This window comes from Pipistrellus kuhlii, unplaced genomic scaffold, assembly GCF_014108245.1.
Source record: "Pipistrellus kuhlii isolate mPipKuh1 unplaced genomic scaffold, mPipKuh1.p scaffold_m20_p_87, whole genome shotgun sequence".
Taxonomy (NCBI): Eukaryota; Metazoa; Chordata; class Mammalia; order Chiroptera; family Vespertilionidae; genus Pipistrellus; species Pipistrellus kuhlii.
In genome coordinates this window covers 202,660-230,482 of record NW_023425592.1, presented here as the reverse complement: position 1 = coordinate 230,482, position 27,823 = coordinate 202,660, and the positions used below count along the sequence as shown (strand labels likewise).

Genomic DNA, 27,823 nt, shown 5'->3' with positions numbered 1-27,823 from the left:
CCCCACCCAAATTCTGCCTGGTGTTCAGAAAACCACTGGGTGTGGAGTCACCGCAGCTGGTGAGGGCTCCGGTGAGAGGCGTGCCGGGAGACTTCGGGCTGCTGAGACGCCCGGACAGCCTCCCGGCCGAGCCCCATGGCACATGCCTCTGAGGGCGGCTGGGCATGTTCTGAAGCCCACCCTGCCCGGGGACCCAGCGTGTAGCCCGGCCCGCAGCACTGAGCCTGAGGGAAGGGGGGGCTGCCTGCCTCGAGGGAAGGGGGGCCCCAAGGCGACAGGGAGACCGTGGGGGAAGGTGGGAGTCTGACTCGATTAATGGATGCACACGCTCCCATAAGAGGTTTATGTGGCGGAGGGAACAGCACAGAGAGAAGCCACCTCCTGCCATGCGCCCGCCTCGGCTGCTCCCACTCTCCGGCTCCTCTGAGACTGCAGGGCAGAGGCGAGGTCACTCCAGGCGGCCTGGCACGAGGGGAGAGGAGACCTGCAGGTCTGGGGGCGCAAGGGACAGCTGACCCGGTCAGCCCGCCAGCCCCTGTCCGGTGAGCCCATCTGGCTGTGAGCAGGGCAGAAACGAGGGGAGCCCTCTGCAGGACCCTGCCCTCGGCCAGTGCTCCCCGTCCCCACTGCGCCTGCCTGGCCCAGGTGTCCTCCCGGTGCACACCCGCCCCCTGAGGCGGCCCCCTGGCCCCCCAAGCCCCGCACACCTCCGGTACCTCCTGTCCCCAGGCCGGGCTCCCCTGCTCCTCCCAGGGCTCCTGGAGCCGGGCTCCCCTCTGGCTGAGGGCTGCCCGCCTGAGCCACGGCTGCGGCTGCGGCTGCGGCTGCGCCTGAGGAGGAGGGCGGCTGAGACAGGCCCGCAGGGGCAGTGCGGCCGTCTCTGGACCCTCTGCGACCAGAGGAAGGTGAGCGCCCGGCAAGGCTGGAAGCTGGGCGGGTCCCTGCGTCCCAGCAGCTCAATCGTGGGCTCAGTGGCTGAGGTTTAGGGTGAGTTGGGGCCGGAGGGGGAGGCGGGGTGGGGTCTTCATGAGAGCGCCTGCCAGCCTGGTCTGGGCCCTGGTGGGCAGAACCCCCTCCCCTCCCCCTTCCCCCCAACCCTCCCCATGGAGGCCCCGGGCTCCTGACCCTCAGTCCCTCAATCAGCCCCTCCACTCAGTGCCCAAGCCAGCAGGCTCCGCAGCCCCAGCGGACGGGAGGGGGTGGGAGGTGCGGGAGAGGCGGAGAGGGGACGGAAGGGCAACGGTGGCCTGAGCTTGGACTTCCTGGGAGAATTGGGGAGGGGCCACTTTGAGGCAGGCCCTGTGTCTCCCCGCCCAGCCAGCCCCAGGACACCAGGGTGGGGGAGCCAGTACCTCTGTCTTCAGGGTGGAAGCCACCAGTCCCCGCTTCTCGGGGGGGCTGGGCCTCCCTGGGGGTGACCAGGGGCCCAGGGGCCTCCAGGACTGGCATGGCGGGCCTGGAACTCTTGTGGAGGGAGGAGTCACACTTCAGCACGTGCGCTGCGGGGGGCAGGGAGTGAGGGGCTGTGGAGTGGGGAGTCCCCCGCCGCCCAGGGCTTCCCGGTGCCGTCCAGAGAGTGGCCAGGTAGGGCTGGCTGCGGAGATGGGGTGCGGACTGCTGGGCGTGGGGCAGGGACACGGGGCACTGAAGGCTCGGGGTCCTCACTCTGGATGGCGGACTCGCAGGCGTGGCTCACAAGCTGGTAGATGGCGGCCAAGGACGGCGGCTCGCCCTGAGGAAGAGCCACAGCGGTGACCGGGCTGCGGCCAGGGCACGGCGCTGCTGTCTCCATGCACAGGCAGCGCCTGGGCCGACCCCGCTCACTTACCTTCTCTCCTCGCTCCCCCTTGGGCCCAGGCAGGCCCTGGGTGCGAGGAAAAGGAGAGAAGTAAGCAGGGAGGAGCTGGACCGGCCTCCCGCCCTCAGGCTGTGGGGAGGGAGACCGGGCATTCAGGCCCGCGCAGGGGGGTCAGAGGCGAAAATCCCCCGTGGGCAAGAGACCTGCTTCTCGGATGGGTTCCGTGCCCACTGCTGGGACCCACCCCAAGGAGGACAGCCAGGCCTGCACGCAGCACATCCCTGTCCCCGCCGCCTGCTTCCCCTGCCCCATCTTCCTGGCTCCCAGGAAACTGCTGGAACCCCATCCCTCCCGGCCCCCTGGAGCCCACAGGCCCAGGACCTGCCCCCACCTGTCTGACTTGGGCCTGGCAGGGTTACCCCACTTTCCTTGCTGCAGACCAGCCCCAGCATCCCTGCCTGCACAGGCCTCACTTCGCACAGGTGTGGGTGCAGGCCCCTGAGCATCAGCGACACTGAGTGTGCACCCCCCCACACACACACACACGCGCGCGCGCGCGCACACTGTTGAGCTGTCCAGGTGTGGAGAGGACTTACCGTGGGCCCCACAGTCCCTGGGGCTCCTCGCTCCCCACTGGTGCCCCTGGCTCCCGCCATGCCTGGGTAGCCCTGCCGAGATGCAGAGGTCCAGACTGCAGCCCAGCAAGTCTGGCCCCTCCTCCCTCTAGCCCGGGCCTGGCCATTCGGGCCCCCACAGTCCTGCACCCAGACCAGACCCCGTGGTTTGTCCCGGTCCACAGGCGTGGCCCTGCGGGCTGTGCCTCACGCCCGCCTCAGCTGGACAGCTCGGCACACAGCCCAGGACCCTGGGGCCGCATCCCCAGCCAGGCCCTCTGGGGGCGCTGGCGTCTCCCTGCCATGTGGAATTGGGGTGCAGGCATGGCTGGGGCTGCCCAGTGGGGTGAGAAAGCCCCTCCAGCAGCCCTCCAGGGCACAGGTCACTGCACGCCCAGCAGGGCCCAGGGAGGGCTGGCCCCGCAGAGCGAGGACCCCCAGGTCACCTCCTGGCGGTGCCCACGCTCAGTTCAGCCAAGGAACCGGGGGTGTGGGTAGGGATGGGCAGTGTTGGGCTCATGGGGGAGGTGGTGCCTACCCTGGGCCCAGGGGGTCCGGGCAGGCCAGCGGTGCCCTCCAGGCCTCTCATGCCCTGATGGCAAAGGAAGGGCGGGTTGGAGGGGGACTCGGACCCCACACATCCCTCCCACGGCAGCCCACACCTGAGAAGGGCTGCATGCTTGTGCCTCCCTTTGAGAGCAGTGAGCTGGCCAAGGTCCGGCCTGAGCCCACCCTGCATGGTTGGCGTTCCCTCCCCACGGCCAGGCCCTGGGTGCGGCAGGATGGACGGGAGTGGTGAGAGAGGGGACCCCCCCCCCCCCAGCATCCACCTCAGGAGCCTCCCCACGGGCTTCTCTCCCACCTTTGGACCCTGGAGGCCAGCCTCCCCGGGGTCGCCCTGGCGGCCGGGGTGACCCTGGAAGAGAGCAAAGGTGCTGGCAAGGCGGGGCCAAGGCTGACCCAGAGCAGGCCCTGTCCCCAAGACCCTCCCACCCACTACCTGCAGGCCCGGGAGTCCACGGTCCCCCTTCTCTCCTTTGACCCCTGGCGGACCCTGGAGGGGAGATATAGACAGAGCCCAGGCAGAGGCTGAGGGGCCTGCGGGCAGTGCGGTGAGGCCGTGGAGAAGGGTAGGGAGGCAGCACCTACCACAGGTCCCTGGACAGTTCGGCCCTGGGTCCCTGGTGACCCCTGCTGACCTCCAGGACCTTCGGGTCCGGTCTGTCCAGGTGGCCCGGGCTCTCCCTGGAGACACAGGTGAGAGGGCTCCAGGCTGTGCCTGCAGCTCCCCTGGTCCCGGGTCTGCAGCACCCTGCCTCTAGCCGGCCGTGGCAGCCAGACCAGGTCCCCCTGCCTCTAGCCGGCTGTGGCAGCCAGACCAGGTCCCCCTGCCTCTAGCCGGCCGTGGCAGCCAGACCAGGTCCACAGAGGTCTTCAACCACGGCCACTCCTGGGGTTCCTGCTGCAACCCCATTCCACAGCCGAGAATGGCCTGGGCCACTTCTTCAGGGCCCAGAGATGGGGAGCAAAGCGCCCCCAAACACCAGGACACCTCACTACAATGTAAGCCTGACCTCTAAGGGGCAGACACCCACACTCTTTAAACTGAGAATGCATGGGGAAATGCTTTTAAATCATTTTTTGTGAATTAAGCATATCAATGCACCAAACTCCATACAGAAGAAAACAATCTTCTCCGAGTGTAAGTGTGAAAATCAGCGACCCTGGGACACGCCGTCTCCGCGGGCTGCCACTCCCAAGCCGCGCAGAGCGGACCCCTTCCCTCACGCTGGCAGCCGGGACCCGGTGACAGGCACTGCGCGTGGCCCTGAGGGGGAGCCCGCCTGGGGGGCACCTCGCTCCTGGGTGGAGCCCTTCGGCTGGTGTCGGACCAGTGAGCTCCCTCCTGAGCTGTGCAGGTGTTGGGGTCCCCCCCGGAAGGTAGGATCCAGGCTCCCCGGGACTCCCGGCCACTTACCCTGGGCCCGGGGAAGCCCTGCTGTCCTGAGGCTCCATTCCTGCCAGGGGGGCCCTGCAGGGGCACAGGCAGGGCTGAGCCAGCGTGGCCCTGGGTTCCAGTCCCGCCCGCGGGAAAGGGAGGGGCTTCCATGCCACTGGCCACAGTGCAGCCTCGGGCAGGCGGCCTCTCTGGGGAGGGCTGCACCGAGGGCACAGCCAGCGCTCACACACCTGCCTTCCCACTGCAGGGCGCAGGGGGCCGGGCCTGCCCCAGGTGGGGGTCACGGCCCTGCTGCAGGCCGGGTGGTCCTGGGACTCACCCCAGTCCAGGAAGATGGGCGTGCTGGGTCGCACACAGAGGAGCGGAGGCTGGCTGGGCAGGGGGCAGGGCAGGAAGGAGCTGGCCAGAGGGTGACAGGCAGCAGGGAGCCGTGTTCAGTGCACCCAGTGCAGCAGGCCTGGGGAAGACTGCTGGGTCCAGGCTCCCAGCTTCGGGGTGTGGAAGGAGCCACCACCTGCCAGTGGCAGCGCTTCCAGGGAGGGGCTGCTGGACTCACTGGAGGCCCTTGGGGTCCCGGAGGCCCAGGTGTCTGCGAGGAGCAGGAGCAGGAGCAGGCGGGAGGGAAGGCAGGGCAGGCCTCTCCATCCTTCTGGAAGAAAGGAGCCCATCGGTAAAGGGACCCTCTCCCGGCTCTTGTCTGACACCTGGAGGCGGGGGTGAGGGTGGGGACCTGATCCTGGGGGCTGAGCCCCGGCTGCCCAGCACACGCCTCACGGCCACGCAGGCCCAGCACGGCCAAGCCGGCAGGGCGCCCAGGGGCGTCACAGAAGAGGGGAGTGGTCCTGAGGGCTGGGTTTCCACCACCCTACACCTGGGACCTTCCTGGCCAGCTCCAGCCTGCTTTGTCACCAGGGCCTCCAAGATGCTCCCCAGAAGCCGCCTCCTTCAGGAAGCCTGCCCAGATCTCTCCCAGCACCTTGATGACCCGAACAGCCAGCCTACCCCAGGCTGTGGCGCTTGCCCACCTACCAACGCAGGGAGCTCGCAGCACCTGTCCTCCTCTGCCCAGGTGTCACCGCACACGATCTGCAGCAGCTGCAGCTGGAGCTAAATCAGGGCAGAGCTCGGTTGGCCAGATGTGGCCCAGGGCGGGAGGGGCTGGGGATCTGCTGGCCCCTGAGTGGCCAGCAGGACGAAGCCAAGGCTCACCGCAGCCGAGCTGCTCCGGGGGCCCCGGGCCAGGGCCAGCCTCCCCAGCGTGACGAAGCCGGCGGCAGGAGGGCTGCCCACCGCTCCGATGGGCCTCTCGGCCACCTTCCTGCAGTCCACATAGAGCCGGACCCTGGAGCGTCCCACGGCCACGTGCACCTGCGAGACACCACGGAGGTTCTCACTGGGCCCGCCTCCCCCGAGGCCCTGGGCCCCACCCACTGCGGGCCTGAGCCCCCTCTGGGGGCGGATGAAGCGCACCCGCTCGGGCCCTGCTAGGACTTGCAGGAGCGGAGAAAAAGGCTGGGTGCTCTCCAACCAAATGAAGGGTGGGCTACAGGGTGTTGGGGCGAGGGCCGAGGCGGCTCCCCAGCAAGGATGGGGGCGCGTCCTGAGGGCCCGGGGGAGTTGCTCCAGAACTTGGGGTGGGGTGCATTGGAGGTTCTTGGGCGGCAGAGGCACAGGCTTTGTCTGCCTGGAACCTTCCAGGACCTTGTGGAAGCTCCCGAAGAATATCCTCCTCACTTCGGGCAGGTCAAAGGTCACCTCCTGCAAGGCCGCCCCGGGGTCGTGGCTGAAGTAGGTCAGGGACTTTCTGCCTGCTGCGGGGCAGGTAGGAGCGTGTGAGACCCCACCCACCACGCAGGGGCGGTGGCCCAGGCCAGCGCGGGGAGCAGCCCCCTCCTGATGGTCGGGAGGACCTCGCTCAGGTCCGCAGCCCGGGCCCCGCCGCCCTCTCGACTGACCGTCCAGCAGGACCCCGAGGACAGGGCGGAAGTCCTCAGCTGTCATCTGCCACAGCGCGAAGGCCTCACGGGGCGTGTCGGGGAGGAGGCGCAGGAGGAAGACGACGGTGTGCTCGGGCGGGAGGGCCGGGTGGATGTCGCTGTGGGGGCACCACAGGCCTGAGAGGGCTGGGGCCTGGAGGGACCACGCTGTTCCCCGGGGCCCAGACCCACGGGACCAAGATCTCTCCTGACTCAGTTTCCCCATGCGTAACAGGGTGTGAGGAACAGAACTCCCTCCCGGGCCGTTGGGAGATTCAACCAGAGGCGCCCTGAGGGCGAGGCACCGCCCTCTGCCCTGCCCAGGCCGAAGGCCGCTCCATCCCAGCCAGCATCGTGGTGCCATGCCACACCCAGGCCACACACCGCCTGCTCGCCCACCTGGCTCGGCGTGTCAGCTGAGCGTCTCTGAAGAGCGTGAAGGTCCTGGTGGAGCCAAATGCAGAGGGCTCCATGGCCACCCCGCGGATGGAGGCGTACTCCCTCTCCACCAGCCCGAAGGCCACCATGAGGTCAAAGCCTGGGGCCACGGGAGGCGCGGACGGGCAGGCGGGACGGAGAAAGAATAGCAGGTGTCAGGTGCAGGGCAGGGGAGCCAAGAGGACACCCAAGGCCAAGAGCTCAGCGCCGAGAGGGGGTGTGCCCACCTGCCTCCTGCTGCCATCCCGGCCTCCCGGGCGCTGTCCGGCCCGCCCACAGCCACGGGGGCCCAGCAGAGTCTCACCACCCACCAGCTCCGGCCACTCCTCCACTGCTGAGCGCACCAAGTGGGGGGGACGCCCACCCACTGGGTGCTCAGAGCCTGGCGGGAGCACAGGAGTGACCGGCCCACCTGCCCCACTTCCGGCCACAGGCGGGCCTGCCTGCTTCGGGTGTGAGCGGCACAGCCTCGCTGCTCACTCTCAAGAGACCAGAGCCCAGCTGACAGCCACGGGCCAGCTGTGGAGGCCTCCCCGCCGGGGGCGGGGCAGCTCCTCTCCCCCCAGAGCTTGTCTGCAGCGGCTCAGGGGCGGCTCAGGGCCCAGGGCACTGTGAACCCTCTGTGATAGTGTGAGCCTGATGCATGGTGCCCTCCACGGTCCCCAGCCCTTTCCTAGGGGGCCCGAGAGGAGGGGGGACAGCTGGAGGTGGAGAGCTGGAGCGCCTGTCTCAGGGCAGGACCCACCTGCAAGGGAGCCATCTGGGTGGAGGGCTGGGCAGGCTGCGGAGAGGTGACAGGGAGTCAGGGTCAGTGGGGCGGGGCCCCAGGCAGTGGGCCTGCCCTGCGGCCTGGAGCCCAACTGCTGCCCCTCCTCTCGCAGGCCCGTGGTGGGCCTGTCCCGCGCCTCAGGGAAGGGAGGGACGGGGTACTTCCACCCCGAAGGCAGCACTCCCCATGGTGCTCCCACCGACAGCATCAGCCACCCCGATGTCCCCAGTGACAGGGCCAGGGAGACGCCTGGTGGGCGGACACGCCCACCGGGGTGCTCGCCGTCCAGGCGGCGCAGGTGCTGTCCACGGCCAGGTGCTCGGAGTGTTCTGGGGCGTCACGGGTGCTGAGTGCAGCAGCTGTCCACTGAGCAGTGAGCCCCCGACCCGAGAGACAGTCAAGCCAAAACTAGAGGAGCCATGGAGGACACAGGGAAGCTGAGGGACCAGGCTGGCCTGCGGGCCTGGCCTGCAGGGTGGGCCCGGGAACACTGGCACTGCGTCCAGGAGCTGGTGCCCCTCCAGCCATCTGCCACAGCCTGTGCGCCTGCCCGCCCGCCCACCCGCCCACCTGTCTGCGAGTGGCCCTGTGGGCAGATGGCTGGCCTGACCTCAGGACAGATACGGGCAAGGACACGGTCCCCACTCTGGGCCTTGTGGATGAGGGGCCGGCCAACCAGCCGGAGCTCTGCAGCGAAGAAGTCTTCCCGCAAAAACCCGATTCCCGTCTGCTGTGGCAGCGGCCCCGCAGTTCTGGGCGCTGAGGGCTGCCCGGACCTGAGGTTGCGTGCCCACTCACCCGTGCGGCCTGTAGCAGTCACTGCCACACTCTCCCCTGCTCCGTACACCGCGGAGACCAGGACCCTGTACTCGGTAGCTGCCAGCAGGTCAGGGAGCGTCACATGGCTCCTGGGTCCTGGAACAGAGACCTGGGGGCACAGCCCCTGAGCCACCTGCCACCCGGGCACCTCAGCTCCTTGGCTGTGTCTCGCCACGGAAGCACGCCTCCCCCTGCCACCAGGCCCCAGGCTCCCGGCTCCACCAAGACTCACTGATTTCTCTGGTCCAGAGCCCGAGGCCAGCGTGTACGTGAGCCGGTAGTGGAGGACGTGGCCAGTGGGGGGCGTCCAGCTGACCAGTAGGCTGTTTGGTGACTCAGAAGTCAGGGTCAGGTTGGAGGGTGGGCTCCAGCTGACTGAAGGGCAATGGGGGTTCACAAGGGCTGGACCAAAAGGCTCCCACACGCTTTGTGGCATGACCTCCCACACCCCCCACGCCTCCCTACTGCCCCATAGCCCCATCCCTCACCTCCCCACCTCCCTACTGCCCATAGCCCCACCCTCTCCCCTCCCCATCACCCCACCCCCACCTCCCTACTGCCCATAGCCCCTCTCACCTCCCCTACATCCCACCTCCCCACCTCCCTACTGCCCATAGCCCCACCCCCGCCCCTCCCCATCACCCCACCCCTCACCTCCCCACCTCCCTACTGCCCATAGCCCCACCCCCGCCCCTCCCCATCACCCCACCCCCCACCTCCCTACTGCCCATAGCCCCCCTCACCTCCCCTTTACCCCACCCCCTACCTCCCTACTGCCCATAGTCCCCCTCACCTCCCCATCACCCCATCCCCCACCTCCCTACTGCCCCATAGCCCCCCTCACCTCCCCTACATCCCACCCTTCACCTCCCTACTGCCCATAGCCCCCCTCACCTACCCTACATCCCACCCCCCACCTCCCTACTGCCCATAGCCCCTCTCACCTCCCCATCACTCCACCCCCACCTCCCTACTGCCCATAGCCCCACCCCCTCACTTCCCCTACATCCCACCCCCCACCTCCCTACTGTCCATACCCCACCCCCCTCACTTCCCCTACATCCCACCCCCCACCTCCCTACTGCCCCATAGCCCTACCCCCTCACTTCCCATCACCCCACCCCCCACCTCCCTACTGCCCATAGCCCCCTCATCTCCCCTACATCCCACTCCCCACCTCCCTACTGCCCATAGCCCCACCCTTTCACCTCCCCATCACTCCACCCCCCACCTCCCTACTGCCCCATAGCCCCACCCCCTCACTTCCCATCACCCCCCCAATGGCCTCCATTGCCCCACCACACCCTCCACACCAGCACCACACCCGCTGCCCTGCGACCCGGGGCAGACAGGGCCACAGGTCAGCTCTGAGAACACGCGAGCACTGTGCCCACCAGGTGATTTGGACCCTCGGCCACCCTGGACACCTGCCTGGAAGGCCGGGGCCTGGGGGACTGCCTGGGGGTGATTCTGGGAGTGTGGGGCCTGGGGCGGTGGGGCTGAGGCAGTCAGGGTCCCTGAGGCTGCCCTGCCCCTTAGCTGAGGGGCACCTACGGGGGCTGTAGTGGACGGACACGGGGTCGCTGCGGGCCCCGTCCCTGTAGTAGGCCAGGAGGGTGATCTCGTGCTCCAGGTGCCCCCCGAGGCCGGGCAGGACGGCCGTGCGCAGGCTCCCGGGGACGGAGACCTGTGGGGAGGAGGGCAGTGTCTGCCTGGCTGGGCAGGCAGGTCCCGCGATGCCACGCTGGGTGGGAGCCCAGGAGCTGGGGGTGGGCAGGGTCTTCTCTCCCACGTACCTCATGGGCCTTCCCATCCCCCAGAGGTGTCCACTTGATCTGGTAGCGCAGCACGCCGGACGCCGCTGCGGCCGCCCACGCCAGCTGGACCTCCCCGCCAGGGAGCTGTGTCACGGCCAGCCGGCCGGGGCTGGGGACTTTCCCTGGGAGAGGGCAGGGAGAAGGGCTGGACGGCAGGGCCTGCCCTCCTCTCGGCTGACTCATCAGAGGGGCCCTCATTGCCGTTAAGGAGGTGTCGCTGGCTTGAGTCACGCTTGGGGGCCAAGGGGACCCCCATTCTGCACGTGGAGGCGGTGCCCACATTCCCACCCTCCGGGGACTCACGTGTGGTCAGGCGGCCGGCCATGGTGGTGGAGCCGCCCCCGGGGGAGAGGCGGGTGACTCGGACGGTGTAGGTGGTGGAGGAGGAGAGAGGGCCCAGAGTGACTGAGGTGGCATTGCCGGGAGCCTCCATCTGCGAGGGGCACAGGGGCAGGGCCTCCTGTGGCTTCCCCGCCCCCAAACAGCACACAGCTGAATTTTCACCCCTCACAGCGCCCGCCCCACGCCTCCTCAGGCTGCCATTCACAGCCATTCCTTGCTTCACACGTGTCCCCCCCCTGCCAGGTTGGGGCTCCCAAGGGCGGGCACGGTGTCAGTGCTCTGCGAGTACAGGGGCCCTGGACACCAGGTCCCCCAGTGACCCCACAGTGCACAGCCTGCTCTCACCTGCCCCGAGTGGCCGCCCTTGCTGGACAAGTAGCTGACCCTGAACAGCTGCACCGGCCTCAGGGTGCCCCTCCAGGACACACGGGCCGAGTCATGGCTCACGTCTGAGAAGGTCAGGGGTCTGGGGGGAGCCAGGGGAGCTGTGGACACAGCAAGGCTTCAGGGACCAGCCGCATCCCTCGCCCCCCGCCCCCCCAGTGAATGGGGGGAGCATGGGCAATGGCCAGGCCAGTGGGACCACCAGTCAGGGACCCCACCCCGTGGAAGGCCTCTGCCCACTGGTGGGTGGCAGACTGGGGAGGTGGGCACTCACGGGTCCTGGCGTGGATGCCCCGAGCCTCGCTGGCCTGTGCACCTTGCAGGCTCTGCACCCGGATGTCGTAGTCCCTGCCCGGCTCCAGGCCACCCAGCAGCACCTCCGGCTGCACAACCCGCACCTGGGGGACACTCCATTGGCCCCGTCCACCTCTCCCCGCCCATCGGCCCCAGCTGCCTTCTCCACCCTCTGCCACGCACCTCTCTGCCCTTCTCCTCGCCCTTGGGGGAAACCAGAGAGTACCGCACCAGGTACTGGGTGGCCCCCGCTGAGGGTTGCCAGGTGAGGCGGATGGTCCTGGGAGTCACTGTGGCCAGGGCGAGTGCCTGGGGCGGAGGCAGAGGCACTGGAAGAGGGGGCACCACAGGAGACATCATACCACAGATCGGGGACACGGGCTGGAGGACAGCCCTGCGGGCACACACAGACGACTCCCGTCTCTGTCCCCAAACTCCACCGGGCCACGCGGCCAGCTCCCAGCTCTGGGAGAGCGCGGGGGGGCTGCTGTTGGGTGGGAGAGCCATGGCCCCCGGAGCAGACAGCCCACGAGGAAGCCGGAGCACTGGCCACAGGCTGCGGCCGGAATGGCGGGAGGGAGCGGAGGGCGGGGTCCGTTATAGAGCTGACAGTGGGGTCAGTGCATGACTCTGTGGACACCTCTGTGCACACTTCCAGGGCGGAGCTGCAGGTGCCTCCCGGCGTGGGGAAGGCTCAGGGCAGGCCCCCGGCTGTGGCCGGCAGGGCGGGGGGCTCCAGAAACAGGTGAGCAGTGACAGTACCGTCTGGCTGTGGTGAAGTACAAATGACATCACTGGTAAAGGGTCAGGGAGGCCCAGTGACTGCCTCTGTCACACGGCAAGGTGGGAGTGGTGCCCCCACCCTGGATTAAGACTAAGACCCATACCAACCAGCTGCCCGCCCACCTGTGGTCACCAGGCCCTGCAGGCCCGCCCCCGCCCCCGCCTCGTACACGGGGAGCACGGACAGCAGGTACTCCGTGCCGGAGGTCAGGCCATGCAGCTCCACGGACGTGCGGGGCCCGTCCACCTCCACCTGCAACGGGAGGAGCCTGGCTGGAGCCGGCTGAGTGGGCACGGGCAGGCGGGTCAGTCCTGGCTTCCTGCCAGCTCCGCCCCCGGCTCCCGGAGCAGAGCAGCTCCTGGCACCACTGGCCACCTGAGTGCCCTGAGGGCTCAGCCCGGCAGGGCCGCCTGCACGCTGCCCTTGCCCCACACTTACTCCTCCCGGTCTGCATTCCAGGCCCCGCTTTGCTTTGCAGGGACAGGAGGAGGCACTCTCACCTCCCGGGGGGGCCCGCCCCTAGAAGGCCGCCACACCACCAGGTACTTGAGCGGCGGCTGCAGGGCTGGAGTCCAGGACAGGTGGGCGCTGGAGGAGGTCACCTGGGTCAGGACGAGGCTGGTGGGAGCGGAGAGGGGGTCCAGGGCTGGAGTGGCTGCTGCCGGTTGAACTGAGGGAAGCAGGGCAGATGGTCAGCGTCCCTGCGGCAGCTGGCATTACAGGCTCTCTCTGCTCCCCCCAGTGGCCACTTCCAGAAAGAGCAGTGTTCCCCTGGCAGGAGCTGCAGACCCACACGGGGGGGGGGGGGGGGGGGGGGGGGGGGGGGGAGTTTGGGGGAGTCCTTCCACGGAAGGGCAGGCTGCAAGCATAGGTGACCTGCCCTGGAGTCCCACCTGACAGCTCACCTGGGCCTGGACGTGGGCTCCTGCCCTGGACCTGCTGGCAAACGAGGCGGCTGAGCAGGCCGGCCAGTGTGCTGAGCTGGGGGAAGTCCTGCACGCTGTGGACGGTGATGTCCAGCGGCGGGGACGCCAGGAGCCTCAGCTCAGCCTCATCAGCATTCTTCACGCCTGCCCACGGCCAGAGAATGGGAAGGCCCCGTGGAGCCACTGCCACAGCTGACCGTCAGTCACCCAGCGGCTGGGAGGCCGTCCTGGTACCCACGACTCCACAGGCCCCGGGACTGGGCCACCTAACAGGGCCCCAGGGGATGGCAGCTGGGGCTGGTGCAGAGGTGAGGTGAGCGGGGATATGTTTACAGACATGCCAACTGGTTCATGCCCCTCTGCTGTGACTGCAGCCTCCCTGCAGGTGCCCGCGGCACTTAGAGCCCAGCGTGGGCACTCTCACAGCCCCCAGAGCAGGGATGGGTCTGCCCATTTTGCAGACTCAGGGCTAAGGCTCAGAGAGGCCAGGGGACTCCAGCCCAGAGGAAGCGGGCAGGTGTGCAAGCTCCCACCTGCACGCTGTGAGAACTCTGCCGAGACCGGCTGCTCACCCACAGCAAAGATGTCAACATCCAGGCTCCTGAGGGTGCGGCCAGCAGCAGGAGCATCGTCCTGGGACTTGCCATCCGTCACTAGAATCACCACCTTGGCCGCCTCTGGACGGGGACCTGCTGCAGGCTTCAGGTTCTGCTCTAGCACGTGGGTCAGGGCCAGGCCTGGGAGCAATGAGGAGAAAGTGTGGGGCCTCCACCACCAGCTCACCCTTCTCGCCAAACAGCTCCTCCAGCCCCATGCTCTGCCGCCATGTCAGTCCTGGACCCTCCAGGCTGGGGCATCTGCAGGGCAGGGACACCTCCTCCCCTACCCTCAAAGGCAGGGAGACTTTCAGTGTGGGGACAGGGAGGAGACTGTGCTGTGGAGACAGCCCCAGGAGTTGCTTCCGGCAAGGCCATGACCACACCCACTGGCAGCCCCTTCCAGAAGCTTCTGTCTACCAGGGGAGCCACTCACTTTCAGCAAGACCGCCCACCAGAAACCACATTCTGGCCAGAAAGAAATGAGGTTGAGCATGGCCTGTGTGGCTCAGTAGTTGAGCATCAACCTATGAACCAGGAGGCCATGGTTCAATTCCCGATCAAAGTTCATGCCTGGCTTTCAGGTTCCATCCCCAGTAGGGGGCATGCAAAGACAGCTCATTGATGATTTCCCCTCATCATAGATGTTTCTATTTTCCTCTCCCTTCCTCTCTCTGAAGTTAAAAAAAAAAAACTTTAAAAAATAAATGAGGGTAATTTGCCATTACAAAGGTGAGAGAGGGGTCAGCTCCACCCAGCACTGGGCTTGTCACCTGCACAAATCTGCAAGACTGGGAGGGGCGTAGAGGGAGGTGGGTGTGCAGGGCAGCATGCGAGAGGGCCTCAGGGGAGACCTGTGAACGTGTTTCCCCCTCTGTAGTGGAGGCTGTGCACGGCAGCCAGCACCTCCTCCTTGGTGCTGAAGGTGTTCAGGTCCCACTCGGTCTTGGGGTCTCCGCTGTACTGAGTCAGGCCTGAAAAGACAGGTGCCAGGCGTGGCTGCTGGAGAACCGGGCGGAGGCGGGTGCACACAGCCTGGCTGCCCGGGGTCACTAGGGAGGGCACATGCTTGAAAAACCCTTGTTTCTACACAGGATTTGCCAGAGTGTCCCCCTAGGAGCCAGCTGTCCATCAGCTGGGGCCCCCAGCTGGCTGGTGCTGCAGGCCACACCAGCCAGCAAAAAGCTCTCCTCCAGCCCCTGGCTCGCTTCACGCCTGCGCTGGGATCTAGGAGCCTGAGGGTCACCAGGGTGGGGCTTCGGGGCATGGGGCCAGAACTTACCCACTTGGACTTTATCCGGCCCAATCTCAAAGGGCTCGATGATGCTGGCCAGGAAGTCTTTGACCTGCTGGAAGTGACTGTGGCCAATACTCCAAGACCCGTCCACCAGGAAGATCATGTCGGCGGGTGTGGGGGGCGTGCAATGGAACTGGAGGCCAGCTGGTGGGCAAGGAGGGAGAGGTGTAGGCCAAGCCCACCGCCACTGCAGGCCGCCAAGCTGCTCTGAGCCTGGCTCCAGCCACTCAGGCTGTCCTTCTCTGGGGTTAGTGGAGGGGCTGGGCCCCAGGGCTTCGGCCTCTGGCTGAGTCTTGGGGGCAGGGACTCCAGAGGTGTTTGGATCTCACCAGACTCGGGATCCTGCGAGTGAACCTTGGGCCATGGGGTCAGCTCCTCCAAGCCCGTCAGAGAAGGCTAGTGAAGCCCGGGAGCTCTGGCCTCTGCCCTCCAGAAGCCTTGGCAGGGCTGGCCACTGTGTGCTGTCCATGTGAGGGCTGCTATTGAAGATCAGCCCTCCACCACACACACACACACACACACACACACACACACACACACACACGCTGACACCCAAGCCCAGTGGGCAGACATATTCAAGGTGGACTGACTGACTGGATGGGTGTGGTCAGCACCACGGACAGCTCCATTAGCCTGCTCTGGGCTGAGGCTCACCCCTGACCTAAGGGCTTGTCCTGAGGACCCAGGAGCTCTGGAGACAAAGCCCAAAGCCCTGTGACCCCTGCCTGGGGTCTGGGGCACCCTGAGTTTTGCAGAGACAGCACCTCCAGGCTGAGCCCAGAGTCAGGGCCGGACGCCATGTGGAGGCTCCTGAGAAGGCAAGTGTGGTGAGACCATCTGAGGAGGGAGGTAAGACCGTGTGCAGAAGGCGGCACACCTGCCCTGCGAGCCACAGCAGCGGCGTCCTGGCTGCTTTACCTGGCTTCTCTCTGTTTCCCGCAGACATCCTGGGGCGGCCGGGCCTTCCTGGGCTGAGCTGAGCGGGGGCCGTTCCCGCGGGGCCTCTGGGGGAGCGTTGATCCTTGCCAGGAAATCCTGGGGAAGGTCATACCTGTCACTTCTCACCTGCCACACTCAGGCTGGGAGGTACCTGGAGGGTCGGGAGGATGGGACCAGGCACTGGGGCCCTGAGGACACCCCAGCGAATGACCTGACCTGTGGGTTTGAGTGAGCCCCAGAGAGTGGCTAGAGAGCGTGAGGTCAAATATCAGGAAGAAAGTTCTGGCCACATACAGAGAAAACATGAGATGCTGGATTCCCGTCCCCCAGTGACTTACCCTCATCCCACCTGGACCCACCCAGAGTGGGCGGGTCTTGGCTTGGGGCCAAGATGACTCGGGGGTCAGGGTCTAGACTCCCGATGTGGGTAGGTGTGGGCTCTAGAGCTGCCCCCAGCGGTCTCCAGCTGCTTCCGCTCACAGAGTGACTCCTCAAATCCTTGACTGCAGAGATGCAAGGGGCTGTCAGGACCCTACCAAGGAGCAGAGGCCTCGGGGGGCTGAGGGCCTGCCCACACAACCCTCCCTGCAAGGGCAGATCCCAGGCTCCATGGGACCCCAGCCCCATGGGAGAGTTATAATTGAGGCTCCTGGGTGGCCTCATGGGGAGCAGAGCTCAAACACAGGCCTAGGCTGCCAGCCAGAAGCATTGCCAAGGCTCACCTGCAACCTCCTTGCCACACACTCACCCCCAGAGACAGGAACCTGCAGGGGGGGGCCTGGTGGACTTACTCACAAACTCCCTCTGAGCCAGCAGGACGTTCCCTGAGCTGATGAGCTCAAAGATCTGCAAGGTGTACCTCTTGGAGGGGCTCAGGCCCCCCACTGTGGCCTTGGGGGTCTTGGTGGTCAGCATCACCTCCTGCTCCACGTCCCCTGGGATGGGGTTTGGAAGAACTGTTGAGGGCAGCAAAGTGCGTGTATATGTGTGTGCCCACATGGGTATCCCGTGTGTGTATGTATGTGTCCAAATGGGTATCCCGTGTGTGTGTGTGTGTGTGTGTGTGCGTGCGTGTGTGTGTGTGTCCAAATGGGTATCCCGTGTGTGTGTATGTGTGTGTCCAGGCTCCTCCTTGTTCCGCACACACATTGCCCTGCTCAGGCGCCCACACCACACCTGGCCTCGGGGACGCCGGGTTCCTGGTGTGTTAGTATCAGCTGTTCTCACACGCACCCTGTCCTGGAGGCCTGTCATTCTTCCAGTCCCCCCCCCCCCCCCCCCGTCTCCCAGCTGCACCCACCTACTACATGCTAGATGCAGACTTCACTGAGCCTTGGACCTGAGAACAAGGTCCACTCCCATGTGCCCACACTCTTTCAGAAGCTGAGCACCTTTCCCAGGGAGAGCATGACACAGATCCCACGCGGGCGGCATTCACACATGAGCCCACAAGCACTGCCTTTGCCCACGGCCCCACACCAGCTTGGGCTGCATGCCAGGCAGTGCCAGGCCTCAGCTCAGCAGGCACCCCTCCTGCTGAGCTACAAAGCCTGACAGGCTGTGAAGAGTGGGAAGAAAGGACAGGGAAAAGGTGGAACAAGTATAACAAGAGTAGGAAGATGATTTAAACCCAAATCTGAAGGTCATTCAATGTCATGGAAATAGGAAAAACGCTTCATCCAAAAAGCCAACTCTGTCTCACTGTACAAAAGCAACACCAGCTCTATGTTTCTTGGAAGATGCACCTAAAATAAGTGAATAAAAGATCTCCCCTGCCCTGATCCATTTGGCTCAGTGGATAGAGAGTCGGCCTGCGGACTGAAGGGTCCCAGGTTCAATTCCGGTCAAGGGCATGTACCTGGGTTGTGGGCACATCCCCAGTAGGAGGTGTGCAGGAGGCAGCTGATCGATGACTCTCTCATCGATGTTTCTATCCCTCTCCCTTCCATATATTTAACAACAAAAAAAGATCTCCCTGGGCCGACACTCGGCACAAAAGGTAGCGCCACCAGAGAGCACGAGGAGCCTCCGCAGGTGCTGGAAACCAAATCAGTTTCACTGAAAAAGAGATGTTGACAGGAAGCCAGGAAGGCTGGTCAACAACCTTAATTGCTCTAACTTTTAGTTGAGATATTGTTAGCTGAAGCAGAATCTACCTTGTCCGTGAAAGTTTGTTATTTCCTGCCTCAGGGCTACATGTAAATTTCTGTTTATGTTGCTTAAGATGTTTTCCCCAAAGCCTCAATAAAAGGGGATGGCAGGGCCAGAGCAGGAGTAGTTCTCCCACTAGAGTTGGACTACCGCCTGGCCCCCCAAATTGCCAAATTGAATTTCTTCAAGTCTCTTCATTTGTGTGCGGCCCTTCTCCAGAAGCTGAACCCTGAATTGGAACTCTTTCTACGCGGGCCGTGAAAGAGAGTCCTATATCTGGCGCCTTCAACGCGGGACTTCTGGAGGAGAAGGTATTTTTCGCCTAAGAGCGAAGGAGGAAAAATACACCGAGAAAAGGTGTGGAAAATTCACCAGAAAAAGGTGTGGAAGATTCACCAGAAAAAAGGTGAGGGAAATTCACCGCACTCAAAGCCCACGGCCAGCTGCAGCGTCGCGAACTGTAAGCAGGGTGGGAACGTCTTTTTTCAGCCAGGCTAATGGGGAAGAATTAGGTTATAAATTTAAAGTAAACTTTATTATAGATTTTTGGTTTGTAAACTTAAAGAATGTGGTTTCTTGTTCAAATTAAAATCTTAGTCTGTATTTGGAATTTAAAATCTGTAATAAGAAATGAGACTCCACTGCTGAAACCGCCTCTGGTGCGGAGAAATTCAAAGGTGGCAGGAGAGGGCAAAGCTATCTGCTCTCCTGCAATGAGATTACTTAAAGTTTTCTTTAAAAATTATAAAAGAATTCGCAGGGAAATGCTGATCTTGGCCAAATTGGGTGCTAGTTATTACTTCAGAAAGCAAAAAAGAAAGAAAAAATTTAAGACCTGTCTTTATCATTTAAGCATGAAAAAATGTGTGGCCAGATCTGTTGAAACTTCTCCCAAAGTAAGCTTGATGTGGGGGAAGGAAAGAGACACAAGGCAATCCTATAAGGAAGACCACTCACTCAATAAGCTAAGGAATGTGGTAACTTGCATTTGAATGGCTACAAACTTCCTCCAAATTCCTGTGGCAAAATTTTTGTGGAAGTTTGCTTAATTATAAAAATAAAAAAATAAAGTTTAAATTTGCCTCATAAAAAAATCTAGAGAACAGAATTGAAGCTCTTAATTGATTATGTCTTGTATTTTTCTTAGAAATGTAAAGTGTCAATCTAGGTCATACAATATATATTTGATTTGGCAGCTTTAAAAGTTCAAAGTGCAAATTAAATTGGGAGAAATTATATAGTTGTAATTAAAATACCTAAAGTATAACTTGTTTTTGAGAAAATAAAAAGTGTGTTTTCTCTAATAATTAGGAATTCAAAATAAGTTGCTTATTATTGGTCTAATTAAAAAAGAGGATTAATTCTGTGATCTCAACCAAATATTTTCTATGCAAAAACTAGTCTAAATTTAATTGATATCTTAAGATAATAATAAAAGGTATTATAATATTTAAATCATATATGGATATAGATATTTGTTTGATGGTTTTTTCCATGTTAAAATTTCAAGGCCTTAACAGAGATGATTCTTGGAAAGCTCCAAGGGCCCGGAGAAATACAAGAAATTTATTCTCTTCTTAAATGATTTAAAACAGATTTAATAAACTTGAAATTGCATGGAAAGCCTTATCAAATAAAAATAAATAAATATAAATATTTTAGAAGGTTTATAGGCATGTATTGTTACTGGCAAAGGAAAGCAGTTAACTTTCCTGGCTCATGGTAAAGAAGACGTATAGACGCCTGACACCTGAGAATGTCTTTCTTGCCATGTTAGCAGTAATCATCTGTACGGTAATATTACCTGGGACAAATGTGGAAGTGTTTAGGACATGTTCCTGGCCCTTCATGGGTAAAAGCCCTTATGTGGGCTGATCCCTTGCCAATGTAGTCACCAATAATACTAAACACCTTGGTCATCCAGGAAGAAAATGGGTGGGGCAAGGAAGTATAATTACACAGGTGTTGCCACCCAGCTTCCCTTTTTGTATGACACAAAATCAAACCACTGCTCCTTTGTGTGTAAAATTAAAGAGAGGTTTCTGGCTTGCACCAAAGTAGAGGAATATCACTACTTGCTCCTGGGAGAGGTGCAGAGAATGTAACTAAGACCTTGTCTATACAAAAAGAAATTGACAGCCAGTTTGAATTTGAATTGCCATTGGCTTAGAACAAAGAATATCCTTGCATGGTATTATTCTACAATGTCATTTATAATTTTTGATATTTTACAACAGCATATTGTACAGTTATTCCAAACAAAATTAAAAATCTAATTTTCAAATGTTTGGCAGCAATTCAAAAGGACATGAAAGGATTTAATCCCTTCCACTGTGTGGAGGGCCTCACTGGGAAGGCACTTGAGCATTCTATATTGGCCTTTCTTGCCTTATTTGCGAAGAGGGACCCTCTTGTCACAATCCAATTGCCCACAGCTGTTGCCAGAGTTTTCAATTCATGCTGAGGTTAAAGCCTCGTGGTGGCTGGTACCATGAATCTGTCTCTCACACAATGGCGTGAGCTGGGACCTCCCTGGAGAAGAAACCTGGGTTCCCCAAGATATGTGATATGTGATCAATGCCGGGGCCCTGCCAGCAGGTGAGGGGATCCCAGGCAGGTACTGGGCATGGAGGCCATAGGGGCATAGGCTACAAGGAGACAGAACTGAACCTCACATCACACTGCTTGGCCCTGGAGGATGGCTGGTTAGCCAATGACGGGTAAGATTCCTCAAGGGAGGGACAACCTAAGACAGGCACAGCCGCAGAGGGCCATCAGGAGAGGACTTGGGGGCCAACAGAGGTGGGGCACAGATCCTCACACCCCCAACGCTGTAGGGGCTTGAACACTCGCCCTTTTGAGGGATGTCTCCTGCCCCATGGCTGCTTCACGCTTCCCATACCCAGCTCAGATTGGGACCCAGCTACAAACAGATTTGGTCCAGCTCAGATTGAGACCCAGCTACAAACAAGAGACTTGGCACCACTCTTATTGAGACCCAAGCAACAGAGAAATGGCTGATGGCGACTGTCCTACATCTAAATCCAGCCTAAATCTACGAGTGCTCAGGGCTTTCTCAAGGATGCATATAATCTTTTCCATTAATATTTACAGAGTAAACTAAAGTTGTTAAAGTACTAATTTGACAGTAAAATAGTCAAGTTTTCAGATTAATTTAAATTGGCTAAATGAAATGAGTTAATATTCAAGAAAATTTAATTGTACAACAGGCTGTTCCTAAAGTATTAACCAAAATTTCTATTGGTAGTCCATTTCATGGTAAAATTGTTTAACATACAATAAACCCTAAAGCAGTCATAGTTTTTGTACAAAAAAATTAAAATTTAAAAGTTATCAAAACTGCATTATAAAAAATTTTTTCAAAAGCCTCCTAATAATTAAATAGAAAAAAGGGGGATAGTGGAAAATACCATGTAGGAAAAAAAATGTCCTGTAAGTAAATTACATCTAGAAAAATTTTTCTTCTTTTGAAAACCAATTTTCATTTGTAATGATAACAGTAAGACAGCCATGAAAAACACACATAGTACCAAAATAAATCAAAGAAAAATTGTTTGGGCAAAAAATTAAAAGTATCCCAAGTAAAATTTATAGAAAAGATTCCTTTATTAATTTTGGTCGAGATACGTTTGTATATTTTCAGAAAACAACCCCAAGACCATGTGGATTCCTGCAACAGAGAAGAATTGACAGGAATACTCCAGCCATAAAGACAAGAGGAAAAACAGACCAGAGATGGAAGATGCTGACGACGCCTTGCCATACTAGCAGTCAGCAGATGTGCGTCGCTGCAGGTTGTCCAGGACCAAACCAGAGGTCGGACCTGCATTGCCACCATTTTTCCACCATCCGGATATCATTGCTGACATGGACTCAGAACTGTTGGACATTAAAATTTGGACTCAAAAAACTGTTTGACATTGAATCTGGGATTCAAAAACTGTTGGCCCAGAAAGAAACTTACTGCAGACTGATTTCATTTGACTCTCAGCATTGCTTGTTTCATTTTTTGTTTATTTCTAGTCTACAAATGCAAAAATTTTTAAGGAAAGAAAACGGGGGAGATGCTGGAAACCAAATCAGTTTCACTGAAAAAGAGATGTTGACAGGAAGCCAGGAAGGCTGGTCAACAACCTTAATTGCTCTAACTTTTAGTTGAGATATTGTTAGCTGAAGCAGAATCTACCTTGTCCGTGAAAGTTTGTTATTTCCTGCCTAAGGGCTACATGTAAATTTCTGTTTATGTTGCTTAAGATGTTTTCCCCAAAGCCTCAATAAAAGGGGATGGCAGGGCCAGAGCAGGAGTAGTTCTCCCACTAGAGTTGGACTACCGCCTGGCCCCCCATATCGCCAAATTGAATTTCTTCAAGTCTCTTCATTTGTGTGCGGCCCTTCTCCAGAAGCTGAACCCTGAATTGGAACTCTTTCTACGCGGGCCATGAAAGAGAGTCCTATACGCAGGGAAGGGCAGTCCGCCAGGAGGACATGATTTAAATGGCGCCCCTTACAACAGCCTCAACATAGAAAGCACGGGTTGTGAGGCAAGCAGAGACGCCTCTACAGCACAGCGGGGTAGAGGATGGGTGGACTAAAAATCAGTAAAGATATGAAAGAAATCATCAAGAGATGTAAAAAAACCTGCCGAACAGGGAAAATATTTGCAAATCATATATCTGCTAAGGGGCTAGTGTCGAAAATATATAAAGAACTCATACAAATCAACAGCAAAAATTCTAAGTCATCCAACTTAAAAATGGACAAAAACCTGAACATTTTTCCAAAGGTACATATGGGCACATGAAAAGATGCTCAGCATCACTGATGATCAGAGATGCAAATTAAAACCACAGTGAGGTACCACCTGTCGGGATGGCTACCAACAACCAATCAACATGTGCCCACACTCTTTTAACCATGCTGGCGAGGACTTGGAGGAAAGAGAACCCTGGGCACTGCTGGTGGGGATGCAGACTGTGAAAAACAGTGTGGAAGTTCATAAAAAAAAAAAAAAAAGAAGAAAGAAAAAAAAGTAAAAACGGCCAGGCCGGTATGGCTCCACGGGTGAGCGTCGACCTATGAACCAGGAGGTCACAGTTTGACTCCTGGTCAGGGCACACGCACAGGCTGCAGACTCGATCCCCAGTGTGGGGCATGAGGGGGCCAAGGATGATGTTTTTCATCAGTGTTTCCATCTCTCTTTCCCTCTCCCTTCCTCTCTCTCCCCAAACATATTTAAAAATAAACACTTAAAATAGAACTGGTTTGAACCAGAGCAACAGAGGCCAGGCCCGAAGCAGCCAGGCCCGAAACAGCTCGCTTCTCGCCTGCCCCTGCCCCTCAGACATGGCTGGAAACTTTTGCGGGAACTTGAGGGTCTGCTGAATCAAGTGATGAAGGCTTAGATCTGGATGTGTTGAGTTAGTATAGGGCTGGGGTGTTGATCTGTGAGTGCCTTGGGTGGGGCCTGGATGAGGCTGGTTGACCTATTTGGAAATGTCTTTTGTGTGAAATGTATCATTGGGCATGTGGTGGTATTATTGATATGAGAAAATGCTAAGTAACTGATTTACTATCTGAAAAGGGATTTACTATCGGGGAAAGGGAGGGAGGAAGAGACTGAACATAAACTGTGCACCTATAAGTGAGGATAATGGGGGATGGGGAGGGGGCGGAGGGTGGGGCGGGAACCAGGTGGAGGGGGGAAGAAATGAGGAACCTTTGTAACAATATGAACAATAAAGATTGATTTAAAAAAAAAATGGAACTGGTTTGGTTCAGTGACTACAGTGTCATAGATTTGGTTCCAGTCAAGGGCGCGTGCAGAAGGCAACCAATCAATGTATCTCTCTCACATTGTGGTTTCTCTCTCCTCTGTCTCTCCCCTCCCTACTCTCTCTCTAACAATCAATGGGAAAATATCCTCGGGTGTGGATTAGCAAAAATAAAAATAGACAGAATCTACAGGACAAACTGATTTGTAACATAAAATACAGTAAAATGGACTGCTTTAGGCCCGTCAGTCCCAGTCGGAGTATCCGTGCGAAGGAAACCAGACCCCTGTCTCCGGCGGCTGCAGCACCACGTTCGGGGAGCGCTGCTCACACAGCGGGGCGGTGGCTGTGCGAGTGCGGTAGCACACTGGGCATTACAAGACATTACACAGAAATGAGGGACGTCTACCATTTTGGGAACATGGATGGACCATGGAAGGATTATGCTAAGAAAAATAAGTCCAAGACAAATACTGTGCAATCTCGGTGCGGCATCTAGAAACTCACGGAGGAGGAGATGGGACTGGCTGCCAGAGGTGGAGGCTCGGGAGGGGCCTGAGGAGGGTCAGGCACAGATCCCAGGCGCAGGCAGGCGAGGGATGGGATGTAAAGGCTGTGGCTGAAGCTGGTCCAGGGCACACAGGGGAGGGTTCAGAGTGAAGCCTCCGTCTTCATCACAAGGAGAAAGGCTCTCCTTCGCTGTGTCTTGGAGGGAGGACACTGTGAGGCAGCTATGTGTCCTCGCACAGCACACGTAAACGAGCCACCATGTGGCCGCACTGCTATGCTCATGTATGTCCATTACTTCTCACTAAAACTGGGAAAGGTATTTAAGATTTGAAAAATGAGGTAGATGAATTTGACTTCATGAAAATATTAGAAAACTACACCCAAGTCAAGGGGTTATTCCTGGGGTCAGAGGGCAGGTGGGACGGGGTGGGACTGCGGGGCCTGAGCTCGCCTCACTTCCTGCCTGTGCCTGCGATGACACCTTTGTCCGTGGGCATCCCTTCAGTCACGTCTGTGGAGCTCTGTGACCGGCCTGTGCCGCCTCCCAGCACCCTCGCCTCCCTCCTGCCCCGGAGGCCCTCGCAGCCACTGACACGCAGAATCCTGAGGGGTTCTAGCTGAGCAGGGACCACTGTTTCTTCAAAAGCCGGTAGCTGGGCGCCTTCTGCATGTGCCAGGCATGGGGTCAGGTGGGAAACGTAAGATTCTCCCACTACACACCCTGCCCCAGCAAGGAGGGCAGTCACACCACTGCGAGGTGCCGCAGGGGAGGTGAGGGCCATACCTGCCACGGGCTTCACCTGCACCAGGTAGCCGAGGCCATGCCCCTCCGACTCTGCCCACTGTATCTGCAGCTGGTCCTCGGGCAGCACAGCGAGCTGCAGGTGGCCGTTTGCTGGGGAGACAGGACAGCGTGGTCAGGACTGACACCCAGGAGCCACCCAACGGCCGTGGGGGGGCGGGACCTGTGTGGAAGGTGTGAGGCGGCCTTGGCCCCACTGCGGGGACCTTGGGAAAATGAAGCCACTGGCTCTGAGGGGTGTCCCCTGCCCGGGCTGGCGTCCCGGAGATGCCATACTGCCCCGCGGGCAACAGCAGGCACTGAGCCAACCAGGCAGCTCTGCCTCCTGGATTTCCCCGCCACGTCCGGTGGGAGAGGCAGCTGTGTGGCTGCTGCAGACCCCCAGCTGCTGAGGTTACAGCGAGGTTCAAGGCCCATGGGGTGGGCGCCCTGAATGTGAGGGTGCCGTGAGGGTGCCTCTTGGAGGCCGGGAGCAGTGGCGGCCTGAGCCCGGCACGTCCTGACCTCCCAGGCAGGCTTCCGGAGCCCCCCGGCGGGAGCAGCTGTTTGTGGAAAGTGCAGACAGAGAGGGGCTTCTTCTGGGCCTGAGAGCCGGGTGCGCAGGGAGTGGGCAGGGCGGGGGGCACCTTGCAGACACAATGACGCTTCAGAGCAGAAGCAGCTGAGCCTGCCTGAGGGGGGGTGGGGCACTGCTCCCTGCAGCTCCGGGCGGAAAGACAGGAATGTCTGGGCTTTGAAAAGCCACTTGTGAGCAGGGCCCCAGCTCTGGCTCATGAAGAGCCTCTGTGTCCCAGCGCCTCTGACGAGCTCAGGGAGGCACCCTGTGCTGCCTCGGGTCCCGACTAGGGGGTCTACGCAGGATGCTGTGCAGACAGCGCCCCCTCCACAGGCACCCTCAGGGAAGGGCTGCCCAGCACCAGAGTCCTGAACTCAGTTGTCACAGAGTCACCTGGGCTGGTCCCGTCGAAGAAGCCATGCTGCGGACTGAGGGACCCACCAGGCGGCAGTCACCAACCTGGCAAGACCCAATGGGAGTCCTGCCACAGAACAGAAAGCAGGCCGGCTCCCGATGGCCTGGCTGCGCCACACCCTGAGCAGAGCAGCCTAAGGCGGCAGCAGCCCTCGCCGTGACCCACAGGTGAGCTCGGGCAGTGGGAGAGCCCTGCTCTCACGCCCAGGGACTGCGCCTGGCCAAGCTGGCTCCTGTCAGACCAGAGCCTCAGTCCTGGATGCAGAGGCCATCCCAGCGCCCACTAGCCCAGCTCTCCTGGGACCAACTCAGTCAAGATGTGACCCTTTTGGGGTGTCACCCACAGTCCTGCAATGGATGTGTACTCCCCAAAGGGAAGTGGAATAAATGTCCTATAAGATGAGGTCAGATTGGGGTCTCCACACGAGAAGGGCTGAGGGAGAGGCTGCATGACTGTAACTCGCCATGTGCCTAGCGAGCAGGGAGGTGCTAGAAGCAACATCCCGTGCTGTGGGTCACTGTTCTGCAGGGTTGTACTGTTTGGAAAGAAGTCTTCATGGAATAACAGAACATTAATATGAGAGAATTAACTGCAAAGTATTAATACTTGTTTTTTAAAAATGAACCAGAGCCCTAACCGGTCTGGCTCAGTGGATAGAGCATCGGCCTGGGGACTCAAGGGTCCCGGGTTCGATTCCGGTCCAGGGCATGTACCGTGGTTGCAGGCACATCCCCAGTAGGAGGCATGCAGGAGGCAGCTGATTGATGTTTCTAACTCTCTATCCCTCCACCTTCCTCTCTGTAAAAAATCAATAAAATATATATATTTTTAAAAAGGAGCCAGAAAACAGAAGCCTCTCCAAGGCAAGGAGAAAGGTCACAAGGCCAAAGGTCAAGCTGCCAGCTGGAGCCTAGGCTTGGCAGAGGAGCACAGATGACCCCTTAGACAGCCACCCCTGGGGCCCAGGGCAGCGGGGGCTCAGTCCCCAGAAAGACCCCATCTTTGTCCTTACCTTGTTCTGGACCAAGTCCCAGGGGGACACCCAGCCACAGCCAGAGGCAGACCCCTAGGTGGGGGTGCGCCTGGGTGCCCATGGTGCTCAGCCTTCTGTCCAGCTGTCCCCTCCTGACGGCAAAGCCAGAGCTTCTCCAGCCACAGCGGGACTGCGCCCAATGCAGGCGCCCCTGGACACTGCGCTCAGCCACTCGCCCCTCCCAGAGGGCGCATCTGCAGGTCCCACAGGAGCTTCCTGAGCGAGAGGTCCGCTGTCCCTCTGCCAGCCACTCCACCCCCGACTGGCTCAGCCACAGCCGGGCCCTCATCCCGTCCTCAGGACTTCCCCCGGCCAGCTGGTCAGCTGGGCCCTGACCCGTGGCTGCACTCACTCGCCACTAGACCAGGCTGGGATGGCTGTCAGGGCCGAGGGGCCCAGGGAGGAACGGGCAGCTGGGGTAGGACCCAAGTAGAACCTCTGGAGAGAGCAGGCCTCTCGGTGGGGAGGGGAGGCCTAGGGAGGTGGGGCTGAGGTCATGGGGGAGCACTCTGGGGGCACCCCTCCCTCCCAAGATGCCTCTGAACCTCTGCTGACAGTGCAGAGAGGACACTTGGGCCCTTGGCCACCCTCGCCCAGCCTCACCCAGGGCAGGGGTAGCCGAGCTCTTGGGCTCCCCAGAAACCTGGTCTGACTCAGCCGGACCCCTTCCACGGGCAGAGCCCTCCACCCACCTCTGGAGCGCAGCTCCCCCCAGCTTTTCTGAACGGTTGAGGCCATCCTCAGACCGAAGCCCCGGGAGGACCCGCTGGGACGCTCCTCACTCACCCAGCCCAGTGCCTCAGGCCACCGG

At 59.9% G+C, this 27,823-nt stretch overlaps 1 protein-coding gene across 1 annotated transcript; it reads right to left on the bottom strand.

Moving 5' to 3' along the window:
* Positions 1-220: 220 nt before the first annotated feature.
* Positions 221-27,820, bottom strand: COL20A1 (collagen type XX alpha 1 chain). Its single transcript, XM_045577262.1, has 35 exons — positions 26,992-27,820; positions 24,991-25,101; positions 16,545-16,688; positions 16,092-16,256; positions 15,733-15,849; positions 14,800-14,958; positions 14,372-14,491; positions 13,494-13,658; positions 12,901-13,065; positions 12,496-12,665; positions 12,118-12,247; positions 11,395-11,540; positions 11,192-11,315; positions 10,879-11,018; positions 10,495-10,624; positions 10,171-10,313; positions 9,929-10,061; positions 8,607-8,749; positions 8,354-8,483; positions 7,532-7,567; positions 6,748-6,886; positions 6,328-6,467; positions 6,074-6,183; positions 5,582-5,740; positions 5,402-5,479; positions 4,929-5,021; positions 4,391-4,444; positions 3,562-3,657; positions 3,413-3,466; positions 3,275-3,328; positions 2,951-3,004; positions 2,395-2,466; positions 1,829-1,864; positions 1,666-1,732; positions 221-818 (listed from the first exon to the last, which is right to left on the bottom strand). Exons 1-35 carry the CDS (start codon positions 27,299-27,301, stop codon positions 343-345), a joined length of 4,563 nt encoding a protein of 1,520 aa, XP_045433218.1. The 5' UTR covers positions 27,302-27,820; the 3' UTR covers positions 221-342.
* Positions 27,821-27,823: the final 3 nt, after the last annotated feature.

Coding starts and splice junctions, on each gene's coding strand:
- COL20A1 (XM_045577262.1), bottom strand. CDS start 27,301: ATGAGGGCCCGGCTGTGGCTGAGCCAGTCGGGGGTGGAGTGGCTGGCA. Junction 11,019..11,191: donor GGGCATCCACGCCAGGACCC/GTGAGTGCCCAC, acceptor CTGTGTCCACAG/CTCCCCTGGCTCCCCCCAGA. Junction 1,733..1,828: donor AGGGGGAGCGAGGAGAGAAG/GTAAGTGAGCGG, acceptor GCTCTTCCTCAG/GGCGAGCCGCCGTCCTTGGC.